General features: G+C 32.4%; 2 protein-coding genes across 3 annotated transcripts; one reads left to right on the top strand and one right to left on the bottom strand.

Annotated features, from left to right (window-relative positions):
- The first annotated feature begins 1,127 nt into the window (after window positions 1-1,127).
- LOC108916449 (N-acetyltransferase eso1) lies at window positions 1,128-6,741 on the top strand. The gene is made up of 5 exons (XM_018722707.2): window positions 1,128-1,481; window positions 1,780-1,914; window positions 2,321-2,616; window positions 3,445-3,703; window positions 5,030-6,741. Exons 1-5 carry the CDS (start codon window positions 1,348-1,350, stop codon window positions 6,621-6,623), a joined length of 2,418 nt encoding a protein of 805 aa, XP_018578223.1. The 5' UTR covers window positions 1,128-1,347; the 3' UTR covers window positions 6,624-6,741.
- A 3,894-nt stretch (window positions 6,742-10,635) lies between these two features.
- LOC108916446 (protein FAM98B) lies at window positions 10,636-19,041 on the bottom strand. 2 transcript variants are annotated; one of them, XM_018722702.1, is made up of 7 exons: window positions 18,912-19,041; window positions 18,650-18,855; window positions 17,431-17,585; window positions 14,712-15,002; window positions 13,281-13,481; window positions 11,046-11,541; window positions 10,636-10,985 (listed from the first exon to the last, which is right to left on the bottom strand). In XM_018722702.1, the coding sequence occupies exons 1-7, from the start codon at window positions 18,956-18,958 to the stop codon at window positions 10,843-10,845; spliced, it is 1,539 nt and encodes a 512-aa protein (XP_018578218.1). In that variant the 5' UTR covers window positions 18,959-19,041; the 3' UTR covers window positions 10,636-10,842. The 2 variants fall into 2 exon arrangements, with proteins under 2 accessions (XP_018578218.1, XP_018578217.1); XM_018722701.1 differs by having other exon boundaries at window positions 10,636-11,541.
- Between the last annotated feature and the right edge of the window lie 275 nt (window positions 19,042-19,316).

Below are 19,316 nucleotides of genomic sequence, written 5' to 3' on the forward strand. Positions count from 1 at the left end.
TGTCTTGCGAGGTCGAGTTGGATTGGAGTTCAGTGGAGTGATTGGGTCGGAAGGCGAATCACCACCCTCAGCGTTTTTTCTTCGCTGAGGGTGAAGGTGTGGTACTCCTCGCCTTTGCCTGTCAGTGTCTTTGTCAATAGTCTGTGGTCGTTAGGTGTGTTTGGGGGTGTGTGTGTGTGCCTGTCTGGGGTATAATATCTGTCATTTGTTTGTTAATGAGTTGGGTGGGTGGGTGGGTATGTAAGTGTTAGTCGTGTTGGGATGCCCCCTTACGGGGGCGTTCGTATCTTTTGGTGTATTTGTCTGTCTGGTATATTGTTTGTCGGGGGTCGCAATTTTAAAGAATTGTATTTTAAAGTAATGCAAATAACTGGTAAATAAGCAAAAACCTACCTGGGCATAACCCCGGGACAGGTACCTGCGACAAAGATGCCGACGGCCTCTATGCTTAAGCCGGGGATTAGGTCGATGATTAAAAGGAAAGAAAAAGATAATTTCCACGTAGCCTTAATAAAGACAGGTAGATCTTGCTCGTTGCAATGCACTTCACCTCACAAACAAACACGTCCGCTCAGTTCGGCTGTTCGCTCTGAACTGAATGACAACAGACGCTACGATCTACGACGCAAGAAAGTTGGTCCGTTTAAACCTTAGAGCATATACTAGAGGAGGCAGCTTCTCAGTGGCCAAGGTACCCCATATACCTCTCTCTCTAAACCTCCGCTACATTCTCGGCCACTTGCCTCCAGTAGTATATGCTCTAAATGTTTAAACTTTTCAACGTTGACGTTACAATACAAGATTAGCTGCAACCATCGTTCAAAAGTATATAGGAGGCAGTTCGTTTCAACGTCTTGTAGTCTGTGTGAAAAGGAATCCTTGAAGCGGATGTAAAATTACATTAAATTTTTCAATTTTTTATCCTTAAAACAAGATCCATATTGATATCATTATGAAATTATAACTCCCTTTTATGAGAGATCATATAAGCGCATGTGCAAATATTGAGAACTCCCTAAGTGAATGCGCTCCGGGAATATTTTTGTTTGTGACGAATGGCGGGAATTAAGAATTATTATAACAATTAAATTAACCTAAAATATGTTCATAAAGAAATGGTGTATGGAGTATGAAAATTTTCTTTAAATATATGATGGACTCCTAAAATCTAAAATTGAGTGATTTAACCCCTGTTATTTTATTAATTCACGGATTATAGAAAATTTAAATTTTCCTTCGGTCTTCTATCAACAATGTTGATAAAGTATTAGCGAATTTAGTATACACAAGGGTGATACCTATTCTTAGTAATACATAAATATACACGTATATGCCTTTTTTATAATAATGTCTTGTACAGAAAGAGTGATAGTTTTAGTTGATATGGATTGCTTTTACTGCCAAGTTGAAGAAAAGCTTGACCCCAGTTTAGAAGGAAAACCAATTGCTGTTGTGCAGTACAATGCCTGGAGAGGTGGAGGGTTTGTAAATTATAAGTTTATATGCACAGTTTGGCCAAAATCGTCTTGTCTGCGAGTTTCAGATGTGTGGAGATAATTTGTTCTTATGTTTAAATACAGAATATAAAACCTTCATTAAATAACTATATTTACCAGACCTAAGTAAAATTTTTGCACAGAAATATTTAGTACAGAAGAAATTTTTGGTACTATAGACTCTTCTTTATCTACACATCTTGTGGGCAAGATGAGTTTGATCAAGTTGTAGTATATAGTATTATAGAAGTGAATTAGTTTTAAGCGTATTATAATATTTCAGAATAATTGCTGTTAATTATCCTGCTCGTGAGAAAGGAGTTACAAGACATATGAGAGGCAATGATGCAAAACAAAAATGTCCAGAAATTGTTCTAGTTAGAGTACCAGAAGTAAGAGGAAAAGCAGACTTAACAAAGTAAATATATGCTCTGATATTAACTAGTATATCAACTAATAATCAATGGAAACTTTTAAGTAACAAAATCTAGGTATTTAAAAAATAATTTGAGCTACTGACAAATTCTTGAAATTTTATTAAACCAAGAGGATTATACAAAATGGATAAGAGCTGAATTTGAATGTGAATCTCTGAAACTATCAGAAATAGAGAGTTCATTAAATTAAAACAAAATTAAATTATCCCCCAGGGAGATATAAAAAATATCAACTGAGATTTTTTTTAAATGCAAAATGTTTGAATTCATTTTCCGGTTTTATTTGAAGAGTTGCATGAAAATAGCTATTTTCATTCTATTTTAATTTGATATTTCATGTCAATGATTTTTTTATGAACCTATTTTAAATGTTTTATTAAATTTTAGATACAGAGAGGCAGGAAAAAGAGTTGCAGACGTTTTACAAATATTTACCCCAATTTTGGAAAGAGCATCAGTCGATGAGGCTTATTTGGACATTACAGATGTTGTACAGAAAAAAATTACAGAGTTTAGTGAAGTTCAACTTAATAATTTGCAAAATACGTATGTCGTCGGTTATGATATCCAGGATTTTTTATATAATGTTAATAAAAATAGGGATTACTCTGAGAGTAATTACAGACTGACTCTGGGAGGTGTAATTGTTGAACAAATTAGAGCAGAAGTATACAAAAAGACAGGTAAGTAGTGCATGGGCTAATTTGATTTTTCTTTAGTATTTATTCTTAAAAATCAAAATATATATTTTTTTTCATTTAGTATAAAATGGCCTTATAGATGTAGTGAAATTTTAAACTGCAACTTATTTTAGATATGAAGAAAATATTATTTACAGAAAATTAATAAGTAACTACCATCGAATATAGAAATTTAAATGTATGATTCAATATTATCAACAGTCTGTAAATAAAACTGAGATGTTTAAACTACTCCATCAGATTTTTAACATCCTGTAAAAGTTATTTTACGGTCATCTTAAATTTTGACATAGTATAAAATTTCGTAATATTTAACAAATCTGTTAACGAATACAATTTTAACGTGCATTTAAAATTTAATAGTGAGATACAGAATTGTCCCCTTAAAGCTTTAAGTTTCTGTTTCAGTTTAAAAATCTAGCAGATATTGCTCAGAAAATAAAAAATTAGCCATAATTCATAAATAATAGAGCCCAATTATGTAGTTTTTAGCAGATTTTATTACTTTTTGACAATAATTGGCTGTGCAAAAATGTTTCATTTTCAGACATATCCAGTGTTCACATGTTCAATGTCGATGCATTTCACCTAGATCCTGAAGTCACATTTATGTAAAATGAAACTTTTTGGGGTATAATAGTCCCAGAGATATTAAACGTATAAAATTTATATCATGAATGTAATTACCTCAATTTATTCAGGTTATTTGTTTTCAAACTTTATAGTCAAACCAAGATATTTGTCTTATATAGATTTTTGATCTATAAAATTGTCGAAAAAAATCCAATATTTTTTATTTTGTGATTTTAGGATACAAATGTTCGGCAGGAATAGCACATAATAAAATTCTAGCAAAACTGGTATGTGGATTGCACAAACCAAATAAACAGACCATATTACCACAAGAATCTGTACCAAAATTGTATAAAGAGTTACCATTAAAAAAAGTTCCTGGACTTGGAGGAAAATTTGGAATCAGTATTTCAGATAAACTCAACATTTCGAAAATAGGGGAATTGGTTACATTTAGTGAAAAGCATTTAGTGAAATACTTTGATGAAAAAACTGCGTAAGATATTCCTCACATAAGTTTAAATAAACAAATATATTTAAAATATTTACTTACATATACAATGTGCTTTCTAAGTTCATGTTACAACTTCAGGAGGTTGTTCCTTGGATGATTTTAGGCTAAAAAGTCTTAATGAAGGTTTGAAACCTGAACTTTACTACATTTGTGTATCACTTTCATAAATTTTGCCACACTAAGTTTGTGTTTAGCGAGCGAATGATAAGACTTACCTCAGTGTTTTTGGCGATTTTTTGTATGGCGAAATGTGAATCAGAGACTTTGCCTGTTATTGCAAAATGTTAAAGGCCTTTGGCGACGATACCATATCGCAGCCACGAGTTTGTCAATGGTACAAATGTTTTTAAGAAAGCCAAGAAGACATCAAACATGAGGCGAGATCTGGTCAAATGTGAAGGTGTTTCTAACCGTTTTCCTCGACTACAATGGAGTAGTTCATCACGAATTTTTACTGCTCGGTTGTACAGTTAATAAGGAGTCCTATCTACAAATTTTGCACAATTTGCATGAGGCAACTAGGAGAAAACGATAAGAACAAGAAAGACAACTCGTGGATTTTGCACTACGACAACACACTGGCACATGCCGCTTTGCTTTTCCAACAGTTTTTGGTGAAACACAACACCGTTGTGATGCCACAACCACCCTATTCTCCGAACATGTCCCCCTAGACCTTTTCCTATTTCCCAAACACAAAATGATACTCAAAGGGCGTTTTTCAACAATAGTGAGATAAAGGCAAAATCGCAAACTGTGCTCAACAATGCTACTTTGAAGGGGATAGGATAAAAAGTGAAGTAAATAAATACTTAGAAAATTATCAATTACTGTTACTTTTCGATCAAACCTCGTACAACACGTTCGCGGGGATATTCAAGTAAATAGTGGTTTTAAATCCTTAGCTCCTCAAGGCTTTTTGGCTTTAAATGACATGGACTTAGAAAATCTTCCATATATACAGAGTACTCAATCTTTAATAATTGTTTCCCTTTAAATTTAATTGTTTCTGAGATACATATACAATTTGACTGAACTACATCCACTACATCTTAAAAAAACTATAGTGTTTTGTTTTTGCAATTAAGAATGTTTACTGCCGATGTAGGATTTCTTGTTAGATAAAAATAACCATAAAATTTTTTGGGCTTAAGACGTTATTTATTTAATGATCTTGAAATGTTATTTTCCATATGGAAAAATTACCAGATAGTGCAACAAATAAATAATTAGTTAAGACATGCGTGGCAATTTCTTATTTTGGTGCAATTTTTTTGATAAATATAGTTGGTATATTTTTATTTTTAGAAAATGGCTATATAATATTGCAAGAGGTATAGATTATGAAGCAGTGACAACAAGGCTCATATCAAAATCTATTGGTTGTTGTAAAAAGTTCCCTGGAAGAAGTGCTTTAACTACAGCTGAAAGTATTGATCACTGGGTGAATGAATTTGTTTCCGAAATATTGGAAAGGTTGGAAGGAGATCTTAAGGAGAATAATAGGAGAGCAAGGCAAATAACACTGCACTTTACTCAAACTGTTAATGGCAAACAAATTAGTAGTTCAAGAACTCTTTCCTTAAATTGTTACGATCATTCGAAAATGACTCAAATTTGTTTAGATGCTATAAAAAGGTATTGTATGAAGTCAGATGGTACCTATGACATAAGATACTTAGGGTTCAGTGTAGGAAATTTCGAGCTAAATAAGAAAACTGGAAACATATCAAGTTTTTTTGAAAATATGAGAAATTTTAATTTGCAAAAAAGTGCCATATCCGAAAATAGTGTTAAACAAGAATCAGATTGGTTAAAACAAAACATAGCGAATACTGAATTATCACCAAATATTGTAATAGAAACAGTAGGTGTAATTCCAAACCAGCATGAGGATCTTATTTTGGAAAAGAAAAAGTACTTGAATGAAGATAATACTTCTCCATCTGAGGAACAAATTAGTTTTTCAGGTAATGATGAAATTCACGATCAAACTTATCAAGACAACACTTCGATTTACTCTGCAGAAACTGACGATTTAAATGATGATATAAAGAGCCTTATTTTTTATGAAGATATCTATCCAGAAAGTGTTGCTACTGAACCTATCTTCACTAAACCACTAAGTGAAAATAAACGCAAAATTAACGACACAATTTTAAAAAATTCATGTCATACCGATTCATTTAGTCAGGGGTCATCAAGTTCCTTTTTTTCCAAATACTTTGAAAATTATAATATTGATAACTGTTATTCGAGTCCGACTGAGAGGGATTTTGATACATCTAAAATTTTAACACAGGAATTAGAGGATTCAGACGAAATTAAGTCTCATGAATCAATACAGATTGCTGAAGATAAAATTGAGGAAAAAAATATAAAATCACAGATAGAATTCGATGAATGGGAAAACAAAAAACTATCAGGTTCAGACATTTGTCCTGAATGTAGAAAAAACATACCAAAGTCTGAATTTGGATCTCATATGGATTATCATTATGCTTTAAATATTGTTAAAGAGGAAGCTCATTTATATAAACCGACACAAAGCAGTACATCAAAACAAGCATCTTTAAAAAATCGGTCATTTAAGAATCTTTCCAAACCGGCTATTAAAAAAAGAACAGCAGATACGAAACCAATTCTTGCTTATCTGCAAACAGATGAATTAAATGAGGAGAATAGTGAGTTATGCACTGAGTGTAATAAAAGAATTAAACTGGATGATGTAATTAACCATATGGATTATCACACAGCAAAAAAAATACATTTAGAGATAAATGCAACATCATCTTTTGCTCCAACTAGGAAAAACGTTGAAAAAATACACGTAAAACGAAAGAAAAAAAAAGTTAAAAGTAGAGGAACTATTACTTCTTTTTTAAATCACGGAAATATTTAATTGATACTGTATAATGTTTCATGGAATTTTATAATGAATTTTAATAACTTTTAATGTTATTTGAGGTACCTATCGGGTTTTATTTTGTATAGATATGTCTTTTTATTTACGTAAATATAGGGAGAATTTTAATATAAAAATTTGTTTCTTTTACTACCTATCCAGTGTCCACATTAAGGTGAATTCTAGAGGTGCTGAATTATATTTTTATGGTAGAGCATAAAAATACTGCCTTTTTTATTTTTAAGCATCGTTTGGTATTCCAAAGTTTGAGATCAAACCAATGTTAGTATATTGGAATGGTTTGTTGGGGTCTGTTAACGTATGCACACTGTCATCCGACAACTTTGTACGTTGGCAGTCTGCTGTGATATATTTAGATTTGGTTTGGACACCCAACGCACTAGCTGAGCTGACAGTGACGGCGGTAAGTAGTATTCTGATAATAAAGTGTGGAACCCCTGCCATTTTTATAAGACTCACAAAGAGAAGTTTTATGTACGAAAAATTTAGGAAGTAATTGCAAAATAAAAAAATTAATTTTTTTTTTCTACGGGAGAATCTGTCACGCTTGACTCGTGTCAGTTTTTGGGAAGATGACTAGCTGATTAAGGAATGGGTCTTACTTATTCTATTGATGCATTCGGCCGATAAACTGAGTTCTTTTAATAATTTGAAAAAAATAACATTGATTTTAATGCAGGAAGAAGAAATGTTACTGATTTTTCTTCTGGTATGCTTAAAAAAAGTATAAACATTTTCCAACCCACATTTTGGGAACATTCCTGACATTCCGGCAAGCTATTTTATACCTTCAGGCATATTTGTGTTATTAATATTGTAGTTATAGAGACTACATGCTGTGAGTTCAGCGTGTCATGTTCCAAATCAAATCTAAGCAGACACTGCCGACAACTCCACTGTAGGTGGACGCATAAATCAGAACTTAACAGTTTGATTTCAGTAATTAATTGTGAGTTGTGCATCATATTTATCGTCTTATCTTCCCTAATAGAACAGTCAGAGACAGTGAAAAAGAAAAAATTAAATTAGTTGAAAAACTTCAATATTATATATCTCAAAAACTAAACCGTTTAGAATATAGTTCCACTGGAACTTTTTCCTTTAAATAACCAAAGAATCACCTTGTTAATATCGTCAAATAATTCCACTCTTAACTATGAGTTTGAGATTAATTCGTTAGTTATGAACTTGTAAAGGGTGTAACTTTGAGTGGAAGTCATATTTTTACCGAGACTTCCTTTGGCCTTTAGAATTCAATAATTTATTTATTCAAATTCCGTTGTGAAAACTTAACTTTTTTTCGTATTTTCCTTACCCAGCCGCTGGACCAGCTAGTGTAACCACAAACTATGGCGTGCGTTACTCGCAGAGTATGCACAATTAGAAACTGGGCTGTGCATTGTTGTCAAATCTTTTTAAAAGAAAAGTAAGGTTTTAAGGTATAAATTGAAGAGCAGAAAATTTTACATTCAGATATGTCCTTGACCATTTTCCAAGATGGCGGACACGATTCCCAAAAAATTAACCGATTTACGCCAAATTTTGTATAGGGGGGTTTTTGGGGTCGCTGACTACGAATCTGAAATCTGTTTTTGAGGAATTTTAGTCCAAGATGGCGGACGCGATTTTAAAAATCAACTGATTCTTGCCAAAATTGATATAGTGCGGTTTTTGAAGGTAAAGTTCACGGTCAAATCAAGGGTCACCGTCAGTTAGCCAGGGGAAAATCCTACAACGTTAGTTATGGTAATTTTTTTGCAACACGTCAAGACAGCGCGCCAAACCATGCGTGACCTTGATTTGACCTTTAATGACCATCAGAGGTCAAATTCGGAAAATGGTCAAGGACATATCTGAACGTAAAATTTTCCGCTCTTTTCATTTCCGGGGTCAAAAGTAGGGCATCCCATTTGAAAATATTAACTTGACCTTGAAATAACCTTGAAGGTCAAGGTCAAGATCAGGGGAGATCTAGGGTCACCGTTGAATAGCCAGGGAAAAATCCTAAATCATTTTTCCTCAAAATGCATTTTTCGAAAGTTATTGTGCCGTTTCCATACTTTTGGGACAGGTTGTATATACAAATGTCCAGATGATACAGAAGTTTTCTGCGTTAGCCGTTTTGGCGGACATTTTCATCGAACTTTTTCTCCCTTCCTGATCACCGTGTTCTAGTATCCAATCCAGTCCAGTTCAGTTTAATGCTTGCGATAGGAACCACAAAACATATAAGGGGACGTGTTCAAATTTCATAAGAGCATTTATTTCAATATTTGACTCCACACCCCCACGTGAGATCTTAAGTTTTGCAGAACACTCTCCGGTCCTCATTCTTACATAAGATTTTTCGAATCGAAGGTAGGGTAACAGCGCGTTACATAAAGTTATTTGCGTTTGTTTATTTACTATCCAATTAATTAATTATTTATCTAAATAGTAGTTTTTTTTTAAATGTCGTGCAACTATTTTCTTTAAATGCTGATAATATCATTTTACGTAATCATTGTTTTGATCCCTTTCAAATTCACTGAATTTGTACTTTAACATTCTTGAATCCGAACGAACTAGTTTGCTTCTCAACAACTGAATTGGACAATGAAAACTGACTCGTACATTTTCTTTGGTCGTTATTATGCTTTACTAAGAAAGAAATATATTATTTTATTTTTGTAATTACCACAATTTTGTGTTTATGAATATCATTGAAGTAATTAAACAAAACTTGTACTAATTCACCCATGTTAAATAAACAATGTAAATCGAAGATATTTTAATGTCATATTTTTTTTAGTATTGAGTGTAGTTATATACATTGTACTTTCCCCATTCTATAATTGGTTTCTTTAAACTGTTGCATGGCATGTTTTAATAAATAATTTAGTCATGTACTATACAGGGTGTAACTTTAAGTAGCAGTCAGTTTTTTAGGGGTAATAGTAGGTACGTGTTCCCCGAATACTAATCTTTTTTTTATTAAATAAATAGTCGAGTTATAATTAGTTTTTAAAATGCACTTTAATTCTTGTGTACGCCGCCACTGTAATATTCATCTATTACAAATACATGAATTGTAGGCAATCTACAGTGCATGTAAAGGGAGATACTAAATAGTGCAGTTCAACGGTGATGAAGAGTTGTTGCACATTTGGGGACAGTACATCTAACTGTGAATTTGATTTTCATCTCTGGAAGCCATCAACAGGTTGCTTTGGATATCCTGTAGACAGGTCTATTGTCTAATTAGTGACCGTTATTCAGAGGGAAGCGACTAAGGTGGTGTCTGTAAAAACTGAAAGACCCGCAAGAACTATCTATTTTTGTGTATTTCATTTATAATGGTTGATTACTGCTAGTTTTTTGCTAGGTTACTTGTTAAGTACCGTTTGTGTGGTGAACACCCACTCAACAAAAGTAGCTCGTAGCGCGTGGTGTGGAATTATGCATGTGCTACGACTAAAGCGCGCCGTTATTTAAGGTTAGGAATTTGAAAAAGTAGACTATACATGTTTTAAAAGGCCAAAGGAATAAATATGACTCCGACTCAAAGTTACATCTTGTAGTGGATTTTATACTGACGGCGACATATTACACACATTTTTTTTTAGAACTGTTCACGTATTGAAATTATTTGTACTTATTTTAAACAAACAACAAAGGCTATAAGGTAGGTATTAATTACATTTTCCCAGTGCGAGTTACGTTGTGCAGCAGGTCCTTCGATGTAAATTGGAATCGCTTTTTAAAATTCTCAAGCTACATTTTAGAATTTGAGTTTCCAGTCCGAGTACAGTACAGTTCCGCATTCAGCGTTACATAGTCCACACCACAAATACCTGTTCTAATAGAAGCCATAACTGTTTATCTTTAATAACCAAAATACCTTAAGCACGACACAAACTGAGATGCACTGTACTACATTAATCTTGCAGTTCTGTAGAAAGGGGCCTTTATGCAAACACGCACATATTATATTTATGAAATGATTCAGCATACTTTATTTTTTTAGAATTACTGTTTACAATATTACCACAACTCAAGTAATGAAAAGTTTATTCTAATATAGTCAGTTCAAATTTCATTAAATAAGCTGTTAACCTAATATTAGATATTTAATATCGACATAAATTAATAGAATCAAAAAAATCAGTTTTTATCTTCCTCGAATATAATTCAAAACGGATGAGTGCTGATTATTTTATCGATAGCTATGTCCGCCTCCCCGGTGATAATTTGAACGTCCTCTGCCGCCACCCCTACCGCCACGATTATCTCTCGACTGATACTGTTGATTGTGCTGGTTTTCTTGAACATATTGATCGGCATATGTGGATTTGTTAGCTTGAAATGAATCATAAGTTTTGGCCCTTTTTGTTTGTTGATAATCCTGAGTATAATTACCTCCGCTTCCTCTTCTATTGTCTCTACCGTTGTCATATCCTGTATTTGCACCGTAACTTCCGCTGTCGTAATCTCGTCTGTTATAGTTACCGCCACCTCCATACCCACCAGAGCTGGAATTATCGTAACCTCTAGCGGAATTACCTTGGAACCCACTAGAATAATCACGACTATCTCTGTTGTTACTGCCGTATCTGTTATCTATATTGTAAGTGCCAGCACTATCGAAACTTTTATTACTTCCGTAATTGGCAGAATTATCATATCCACCTCTTGATTGGTAACCAGTGCCCCTTCCTCCTGCTCCTCCTCCTCCTCCTCCTCCTCTACTGTATGAAGAATTACTTCCACCTCCTCGTGAGAAATTGCTACCTCCGTCTCTGCTGAAATTGCCACCCCCGCGTCCACCACCTCCACCTGCGGATCTTTGCTGCCATGATGGCATTTCAGGAGGAGGAGGCGCTATTTCAGATGTTCTGCCTCCTCTGTCTGGAACCTAAAAAATTATAATATTTTAAAATTTTCCAAGATGAAACTAATAATATGCGGTTTTATATATTAACCTTTAAACTAGAAGAAATGAAATTTTAAAAATCCTTGTATTAAAATATACAGGGTGGTCACTTTTAAGGTGTACATTACGAATAAATAATAAAAACACAGTCAAGCATGATTCTGAAAGCGTCATTGTAATCTTAAAGACGTAATTAAGCGACCTATTAAAAAATATCACCGCTTTTTTGACATTAACATTCTCAAATTGTGCATTAAAAAACCGTGCGTTTTTCGCTTATAAACAGTTTGAATAAAATTGTTGCTATTTATGCTACCTTACCGAAAATAGACGCAATGGATAGCTAGCAAAAAAATACAAATTTAAAAAAAAGTACCCTCTACGACCAACAGAAGCCAAGATAAGAATTTTTTTTTTTTAATCGTAGCGCAATTGTTTATAAACATTAAGACTTGAATTTTTCACAAAATAAAGTTTATGACGTAAACTACGATTTCCCGTGAATTGCATTGAAAAATGTGGAAAATTAATGACTCACGAGCCCTTTAAAGAGAAGGTACTTGCTAAGTAGCTAGGGGGAAGCTAGTCCAAAAGAGTCCCGCACGCGAGAAATGTGAAATCCAAAGTTCAAATTGATGTGCGCTGTAAATTTTGCAATATCTCTGCTTCTATTCATCGTAGAAACTTCTTTTTTTTTTTAACTGAGGTAGCTCGACGAAAAAATAACAATGGGCATATTTCCGAATTTGTAGAATAGCCCTGAACCCCAGAAAAAATGCCTCTTTTTATACTTAATTTTTTTTAATTTACAAAAATGTCAAAAATTATTGTTAAACGAAATATTAATTAAAATTTCAATTTTGGAATTATTTTACTATTATTAAACAAATAAATGAAGCTATCGTTCATTTAAAAAGTTATTTTTTTTTACATATTAAGCCAAAGTAAACTTATTTTTTCAATATTTTGTTAGTTATTTAATTACGATTTAAATGTAAAATTAAAGTAAAAATTCACAAATTATCTTCAAATAAGTGCGATAGTTACAAACAAATTAAAAAATGTGTTTTTTGCAATATCTTTTTTGTTTATTAACCGATTTTAATTTAACAAGTCACATTTTGTAGATAATTTTATTCCCTACAAGCTGTTTGTGAGTAATTTTTTGCTAAAATTGATGGTTTTACCTGCAAAGTGAAAAAACTGTTTTCCTCACTTATTTGTTTAGCTAATAAAATTTTTTGACTCATAAGATGAGAGATGTCTTGTATTATGTTCCTTTAGACAATTTTACAATAATCTCGCAGATAGGAATTTTTTCGAGTAAAAATTTTATTTGCTTGGCCTAATCCTTGAACTTGAATTTTAATTCATCCACAATCCAATATGGCATCTATAAGAAATTTGAAAGTTGGTTATGAAAATATAAGGATCTATTAGGCCTGGAAAATAGAGTATATTGCCATAAATATGCATGCCGATTTTCATTACTCTACTTTCAATAATAAAAAAGATATGGAAGAAATGAGAAAAACTTTCAATTTTTTCCGCTTATTTCAGGAACTTATCTCCAATTTCTCTTCATAGTCCGAAATGTCACGAAAATATACTATTTTTTTTATAATTTAACCAACCTTGTAAATCTTCTAGTTCAGGACATACTAAGATGTCCACCGCAAAAGTGACCACCCTGTATATATGTATTTGTAGATGATCCATACCTGTCCAATTATAACATTATTTAGTTCACTTCTGGTGTTCTTTCTGACATTAGCGTTACTTGTTTTTTCAATTATAGCCAGGTCAACTCTTGCTGCTAAGAGATCCGATAGGTCTACATCAGGATCGACTTTCAACAACACACGCTTTATATGATAAATATTTTCGAACATGTCTTCTTTGCCTTTCGTTCTATTAGACCACTAAAATCGATATGATGCATATAAGTATTGCAAATAACAATATAGAGAAAATTTCAAATATGTATTGGATTAATAAAAACGATGTTTGTTTATTTTATCACTGGAAATACAAAACAAGAATGGATGGTAGGGAGATAGGAAAATCGTGGATATAGAAGATATAAAAGCACACACTATAAAAATAAATGAATACTATACATCTTACAAGGAAAAGGTAAGGTAGTCGGATTTTTGTAATTTTTGATATTTATGGTACGTGTAGTTTGGACCTTGAATAAGAATTTTCCGAAGTAGTTCGTCGCATAATAAATATTGTTTGTCAACCAATTGTGCATTTTAATGAAATATTTGAAGAATATTCCTACATATACATAAGTATTTATTATAATATTTCGTTTGTTCATAATTTTCGAGATGAAAAAAATAATAAAAAACCATATGGTGTTTTGAAAAAAAAAAAAAAATGAAATGTCACACGACGGACTCGAACCAGCGATCTCGTGACTGTCAGTCCCGAACGCTACCAATTAGGCCACGCTCCCAGTTGAAAGATGTGTCACATCTAGTGGATTTAGCGGTCAGGTAAAACTTTAAAATCGATTATCTCAATATATGAACGTTGCATCGAACTACTTCGGAAAATTCTTATTCAAGATCCAAACTACACATACTATAAATATAAAAAATTACAAAAATTCGACTACCTTACCTTCTCCTTGTTAGAAAATAATCAAGATTGATTTGATGTTTATAGTTTGTGCCCAAGATTTTGCACTACGACGACGCACTGGCCCGTACTGCTCTGCTTATCCAACAGTTCTTGGCGAAGCATAACACTGTTGTGATGCCTAAACCACCCTATTCTCCGGACATGGCCCCTGTGCTCAAGACGATATCTAAAGAGGCGTTCCACCAGTGTTTTTCAAACTGGAAGCTACGTTGGCAAAAGTGTATATCACAGGGGGACTACTTTGAAGGGGATGGGATAAAAAGTGAAGATTAAATAAATACTTTCTAAGAAAATTAACAATTCCCGTTACTTTTTTATCAAACCTTGTACAATCATGTGACAGATGACAGATATGTGCCGTTGGAAAACATTAATTTCTTAAATTTTAATAGAGATTCTAAGAAAGTTGTATTCGACATAGATATACCATTAGAAATTCAGGAATTGGGTCTTAAATATTAAAATATGACTATGTTTAAATAATACATAATTACACTTACTTGAAAGGACTGTATGGTGACATCTAATCTTGTTAATAACATTTCTCTTCTAATCTTATATTCGTTATTCATATCTTTTTGGACATCATTTAATATCTGCCACTGTTTATCTGATAGAAATCCATTAAAAATTCCATTACCAATAATGTCGGTACCAGCTTTTTTAAGAACAATTGGTATAGTAGGGCAAAGCTTTTGGAATAATGTCGTAATTGATATATTTGCTGGAGGTTTCGGAAACCGTAAAGTTTGTAAAATCTGTCTCATATCGGCACCTTCAGGTGTTTCATGCTGCAAAAATTTAAAACTTATTGCAAAATGGTACAACAAAATTGATAAAAAATGTTGAAATAAGATTAATTTGATCACTTTTCAATTCTCCAATACAGGGTGTCCCGAAATTCATGCAACAAAATTTGGTCATAGATTCTTAAGACAAATTTAGAGGACCCGTATTTTTTCTTTTTGCCAACTGACCCCCTCTTGCGGAGTTACAGCCCCCTGAAATCTGCCCCTAAGACGTCTTGTTTATATCTCAAAATCATGTACGAGAATCACTAAATTTGGTACACAGGGGCTTTATGACATGTGGAATTTCACAGTGCTACGCTTTTTGGCGAGAAACCCCCTTAAGACACTTTTTCGTGGGCCCCCTTGCCTTTGGAATCAGAAAAATTTGGTCGCAAATTAGACTTTTTTTAAAATTATTAGTTAGAAAGCCATTGAATTTAGAAACTTTTTTGTCTCTTGATATTTGTTTCGTAAAACGCAATGTTTTGAGGAAAATGGCGAATCACGATATGCATTCAATTACATTTTGACATTTTTCTCGAAAACATTGCGTTTTACGAAAAAAGTATAGAGACAAAAAGTTTCTAAATTTAATGGCTTCCTACTGGACAGACAATTTTTAAGAAATTTAAATATGCGACCAAATTTTTTTGGCTCCAAAGACAAGGGGGCCCACGAAAAATTGTCTTAAGTGGGCTCCCCGCCAAAAAACGAAGCACCATCAGATTCCACATGTCATAAAACCCAAAATTTAGTGATTCTCGTACAACAGGGTTCTGAGATATAAAAAAAAGATTAATCTCAGGAGCGGACTTCAGGGGGCTGTAACTCCGAAAGAGGGGGCCACTTGGCAAAAATAAAAAATACAGGTCCCCTAAATTTGTCTTTAGAATCTGTGAACAAATTTTGTTGCATGAATTTCGGGACACCCTGTATAGTAAAAAGTACTATTAGTAGGGGGCTCAAGTTATCTCACTAACAAAGGTTATTATACAAGGTACATATACAACTAAGGTATACAACTAGATTATAAAAGGTATCCCAAGATTAAGGTGACAAACACACATATTTTCCATTTAATATTAACCATTTCTGAGATAGAGGTTGTTTTATTAACTAAAGTTATAATTCGCTATAATTTGGTATAATGAAAACGTAATAACTATTTAAAAAATTCTTTTTCGTTTCGATATCATCTATTGACAAAAGATGGTAAAGATTAAAGAGGGAAAGAATCAACTTATAAAATAATGTCGTAATATTTGAATGACATACGAATCTTTAACGATCATGGTATTAAAAAAAATATTAACAAAAATATATTTACACAGCGGTTTGTAAGTAACAAGATCCTTACCAGTGAATTCGTTATTTTAAAATATTACGTTTAAACAAAACTTACTTTTGTCGCAAAATTAATAATAAGAAAGAAGTGTTAAGAGTTACAATTACAATTTTTATGTTTTGTTAAGGTAATTCTGGAAATATTGATCTGAAAAACAACAGTATTTTAATTGATTCGTTTACAATGAACAAAAACAAACGGTTACGTCTATGCTCGAAATAATGCGATTGCTGATTGGTTGAATAGAATCTCATAAAAAATTACACCAATCACCAGCCTGTGAAACAAAATGTTGTGTTTAATGTGGTCTTGAACTTATTGTTTTAATTTTACCAAAATTTGATTGCCAACGCGAAGGAAGTAAAATTACTATTCCAAACAAAATTACTGGTCATGTGACTTGCAATTATTTATGAAGGTATTGTATTTTGAAATCAGGAAGTTATCGATATTTCATTACTTATGAACCACTGTGTATATATATGAACATATTACGTTTTTGGGCCAGAGGTATTACATTCCTACAAAATATTTTACAAGTATATGCAGCAGTTTTAAAATTATAACGAATTACAGTTCCAGTAATATTTCTGAAACGGTCAACATTAAAGGGTAAATATGGGAGTGTTTGGAAGAGAACTGAATATGTTCTATCGCTCATTAAGTTTGTCATTTTAAACCTGAGACGTTAATTAAGTTGGATAAGTTCTTTTATTCTTACGATAATCATTTCAACATCAAAGTGTAGAATAATTTTTACTATCTATATAAATTAATATATTAAACACCTCTTAACAATTAACAAAATAATTGCATTTATATTATAGGCTTTCACAAATTAAATATATAAAATAAAATTTAATATTGGTTGAATATTTCATGCATATTTAAAAATTTTCAGAGCGTTTATGCAGTTAAGTATAAAAAAACAACTAACATGTTTTCAGAAAAAATTAGGCAACGTTATATGTAAGTTCTGGGGTGCATAGCTTTACACTAAAATTCATGCACAAAGTTTACATTATTTGTCAAACAAATTGGCATACATAATGGCTAACTTTATGAAAATTATAAATCAATTACCAATTTTAATTCTATCTTCTTGTCAGGCTTCTTGTCTTGCAGAATTCGTGCTCCCATTAATTCTGTTATTAAATAATCCAGCAACAACAATCGATCTGACACATTTTGTAAACGTTCAGAAACTATTCCATGGGTTAAAGAAGTGTAAGGACAATCTAAAAACAATATATATTTTTTTAGTGACTGCAAATATTTTGTCGATTTTTTTCAAAAGGATATTGATTAGGAAAATGTTTTGAGAACTTTGAGCAAATCGTCTTTGTATTTTAGAACGCATAGGTCGATTTTTATTATTATTTTTAAGATCTACCTCACAACACGTAATTTTTGTTTCTACTCTAATTTCATGGTCTACTGTGTTCACACTTTTCAAAAAATTTCAAAATTGCATATTTAACTGATAACCAAATTGAACTATATGTCCCTATCAATCAAGAATGCATTGTGACGTCATTTAGTGCGAATTGCCTCTTAATTTGAATTGTTTTATTTACTGTCACAATCAGATTTGAGGCAAAAGTTCGCAAAGAAGTACTCTTACAAAATGTCTAATTCTGAAGAAAGTTTACTCTCCGATATAAAGGTAGTTTATTAGTTTAATTTCACCAAAACTAAAGGCATGATATGAACTTGAACATCAGAAATTTGAAAATAAGGTGGTTCAAAAAGGGTAGAAGTGTCAGTAAAAATTTTCTTGGAATGTTTCTCTGAAACGCTATGTTCCAAAAATTGTCAATGCTCAGGACACACACTACTGTTTTTTCTAAGCACTGAAAATAAAAAATCATTTTTGCTGTTAAAGTTGGGATGATCGTCGGAATTTTTGAGACCTGCCGATGAGACAAACTTACGAAATTGATGCTAGATGTCGTTGAAGACAAGGCATCGTATATTAAATTCACAATCCTATATACAAAAATGAAAATTATACACAAACTGATAGCTGACAAAGGAAACATGACAGATGTCAACTACTTAACTATTTTTAGAATATACACACACCCTTGGAAATATACCAAAATTAATTGTCCAACACAACCATGACAGCTGGTTTACACATTTCAAATGCAAAAAAATGTGTAACAAATGTATAATTTATAAAAATTAATTACTCTCGTTTCTTATTCAATAGTGCTGTAAAAGAAGTAGATAGAACTTAGATAGAAAGTACATAAAACTCGCAAAATTAAGTGCATAAAAAAGTTTTTAAATCACTTACTTAATTCTTTCAAGAAAGAAGTTATTTCCATAACGAAAGCAACAGAATCTTCTGGAAATGATATCTCATTGACTTCTTCATCGATACCCAACAAAGTGCGAATTTCATTAGTAAGAAAATTCACTAATTTAGTATATTCTACATTTTTAGGACCACCTTCTACTGCAATAGGGAACTGTGGTTTTTGTAGTAAAGGTCCCTTGTACCTAGTCAAAATGTATGAATAAATTTAACTATTAAAAAAAAACATAATTGAACTTACCCAATAATATTTAAACCGTTTAATATTTTTTCTTCCAACTTGCTCATTTTTCTCTAAAGATCCAAAGCACAAGACAAATTCTCAAATATTAGAATGTCAAAGCAAAATGCCGATAAATAACCTCACTCATGAAACTTCACTGTTGCCAATTAATTGCCCGAAAAAAAAAATAGATTAGTCTTTTATATTGGAAGTCTGTGAATTAGTCCATAGCTTCGAACATATTACTACTGAACTTACTGTAGGTAGCGTAGCATGCCATTGCGAAAAGTGTGGCTGAGTGTGCGAGAGAGGCAGACAAGAACATAGCAAAGCGCCATTATTCCATGGCTAGAAATTGGCCTCAATGATTTGGGATCGAGGGGGATTATCCCTCTTTATCCTGCCTCATCTCGTGTAGGCCTG

Source organism: Anoplophora glabripennis, unplaced genomic scaffold, assembly GCF_000390285.2.
Source record: "Anoplophora glabripennis isolate ALB-LARVAE unplaced genomic scaffold, Agla_2.0 scaffold1839, whole genome shotgun sequence".
Classification (NCBI taxonomy): domain Eukaryota; kingdom Metazoa; phylum Arthropoda; class Insecta; order Coleoptera; family Cerambycidae; genus Anoplophora; species Anoplophora glabripennis.

Coding starts and splice junctions, on each gene's coding strand:
- LOC108916449 (XM_018722707.2), top strand. CDS start 1,348: ATGTCTTGTACAGAAAGAGTGATAGTTTTAGTTGATATGGATTGCTTT. Junction 1,482..1,779: donor AATGCCTGGAGAGGTGGAGG/GTTTGTAAATTA, acceptor ATAATATTTCAG/AATAATTGCTGTTAATTATC. Junction 1,915..2,320: donor GGAAAAGCAGACTTAACAAA/GTAAATATATGC, acceptor ATTAAATTTTAG/ATACAGAGAGGCAGGAAAAA.
- LOC108916446 (XM_018722701.1), bottom strand. CDS start 18,958: ATGAGCAAGTTGGAAGAAAAAATATTAAACGGTTTAAATATTATTGG. Junction 18,856..18,911: donor AACGGTTTAAATATTATTGG/GTAAGTTCAATT, acceptor CATTTTGACTAG/GTACAAGGGACCTTTACTAC. Junction 11,542..13,280: donor ATAATGTTATAATTGGACAG/GTATGGATCATC, acceptor ATAATTTTTTAG/GTTCCAGACAGAGGAGGCAG.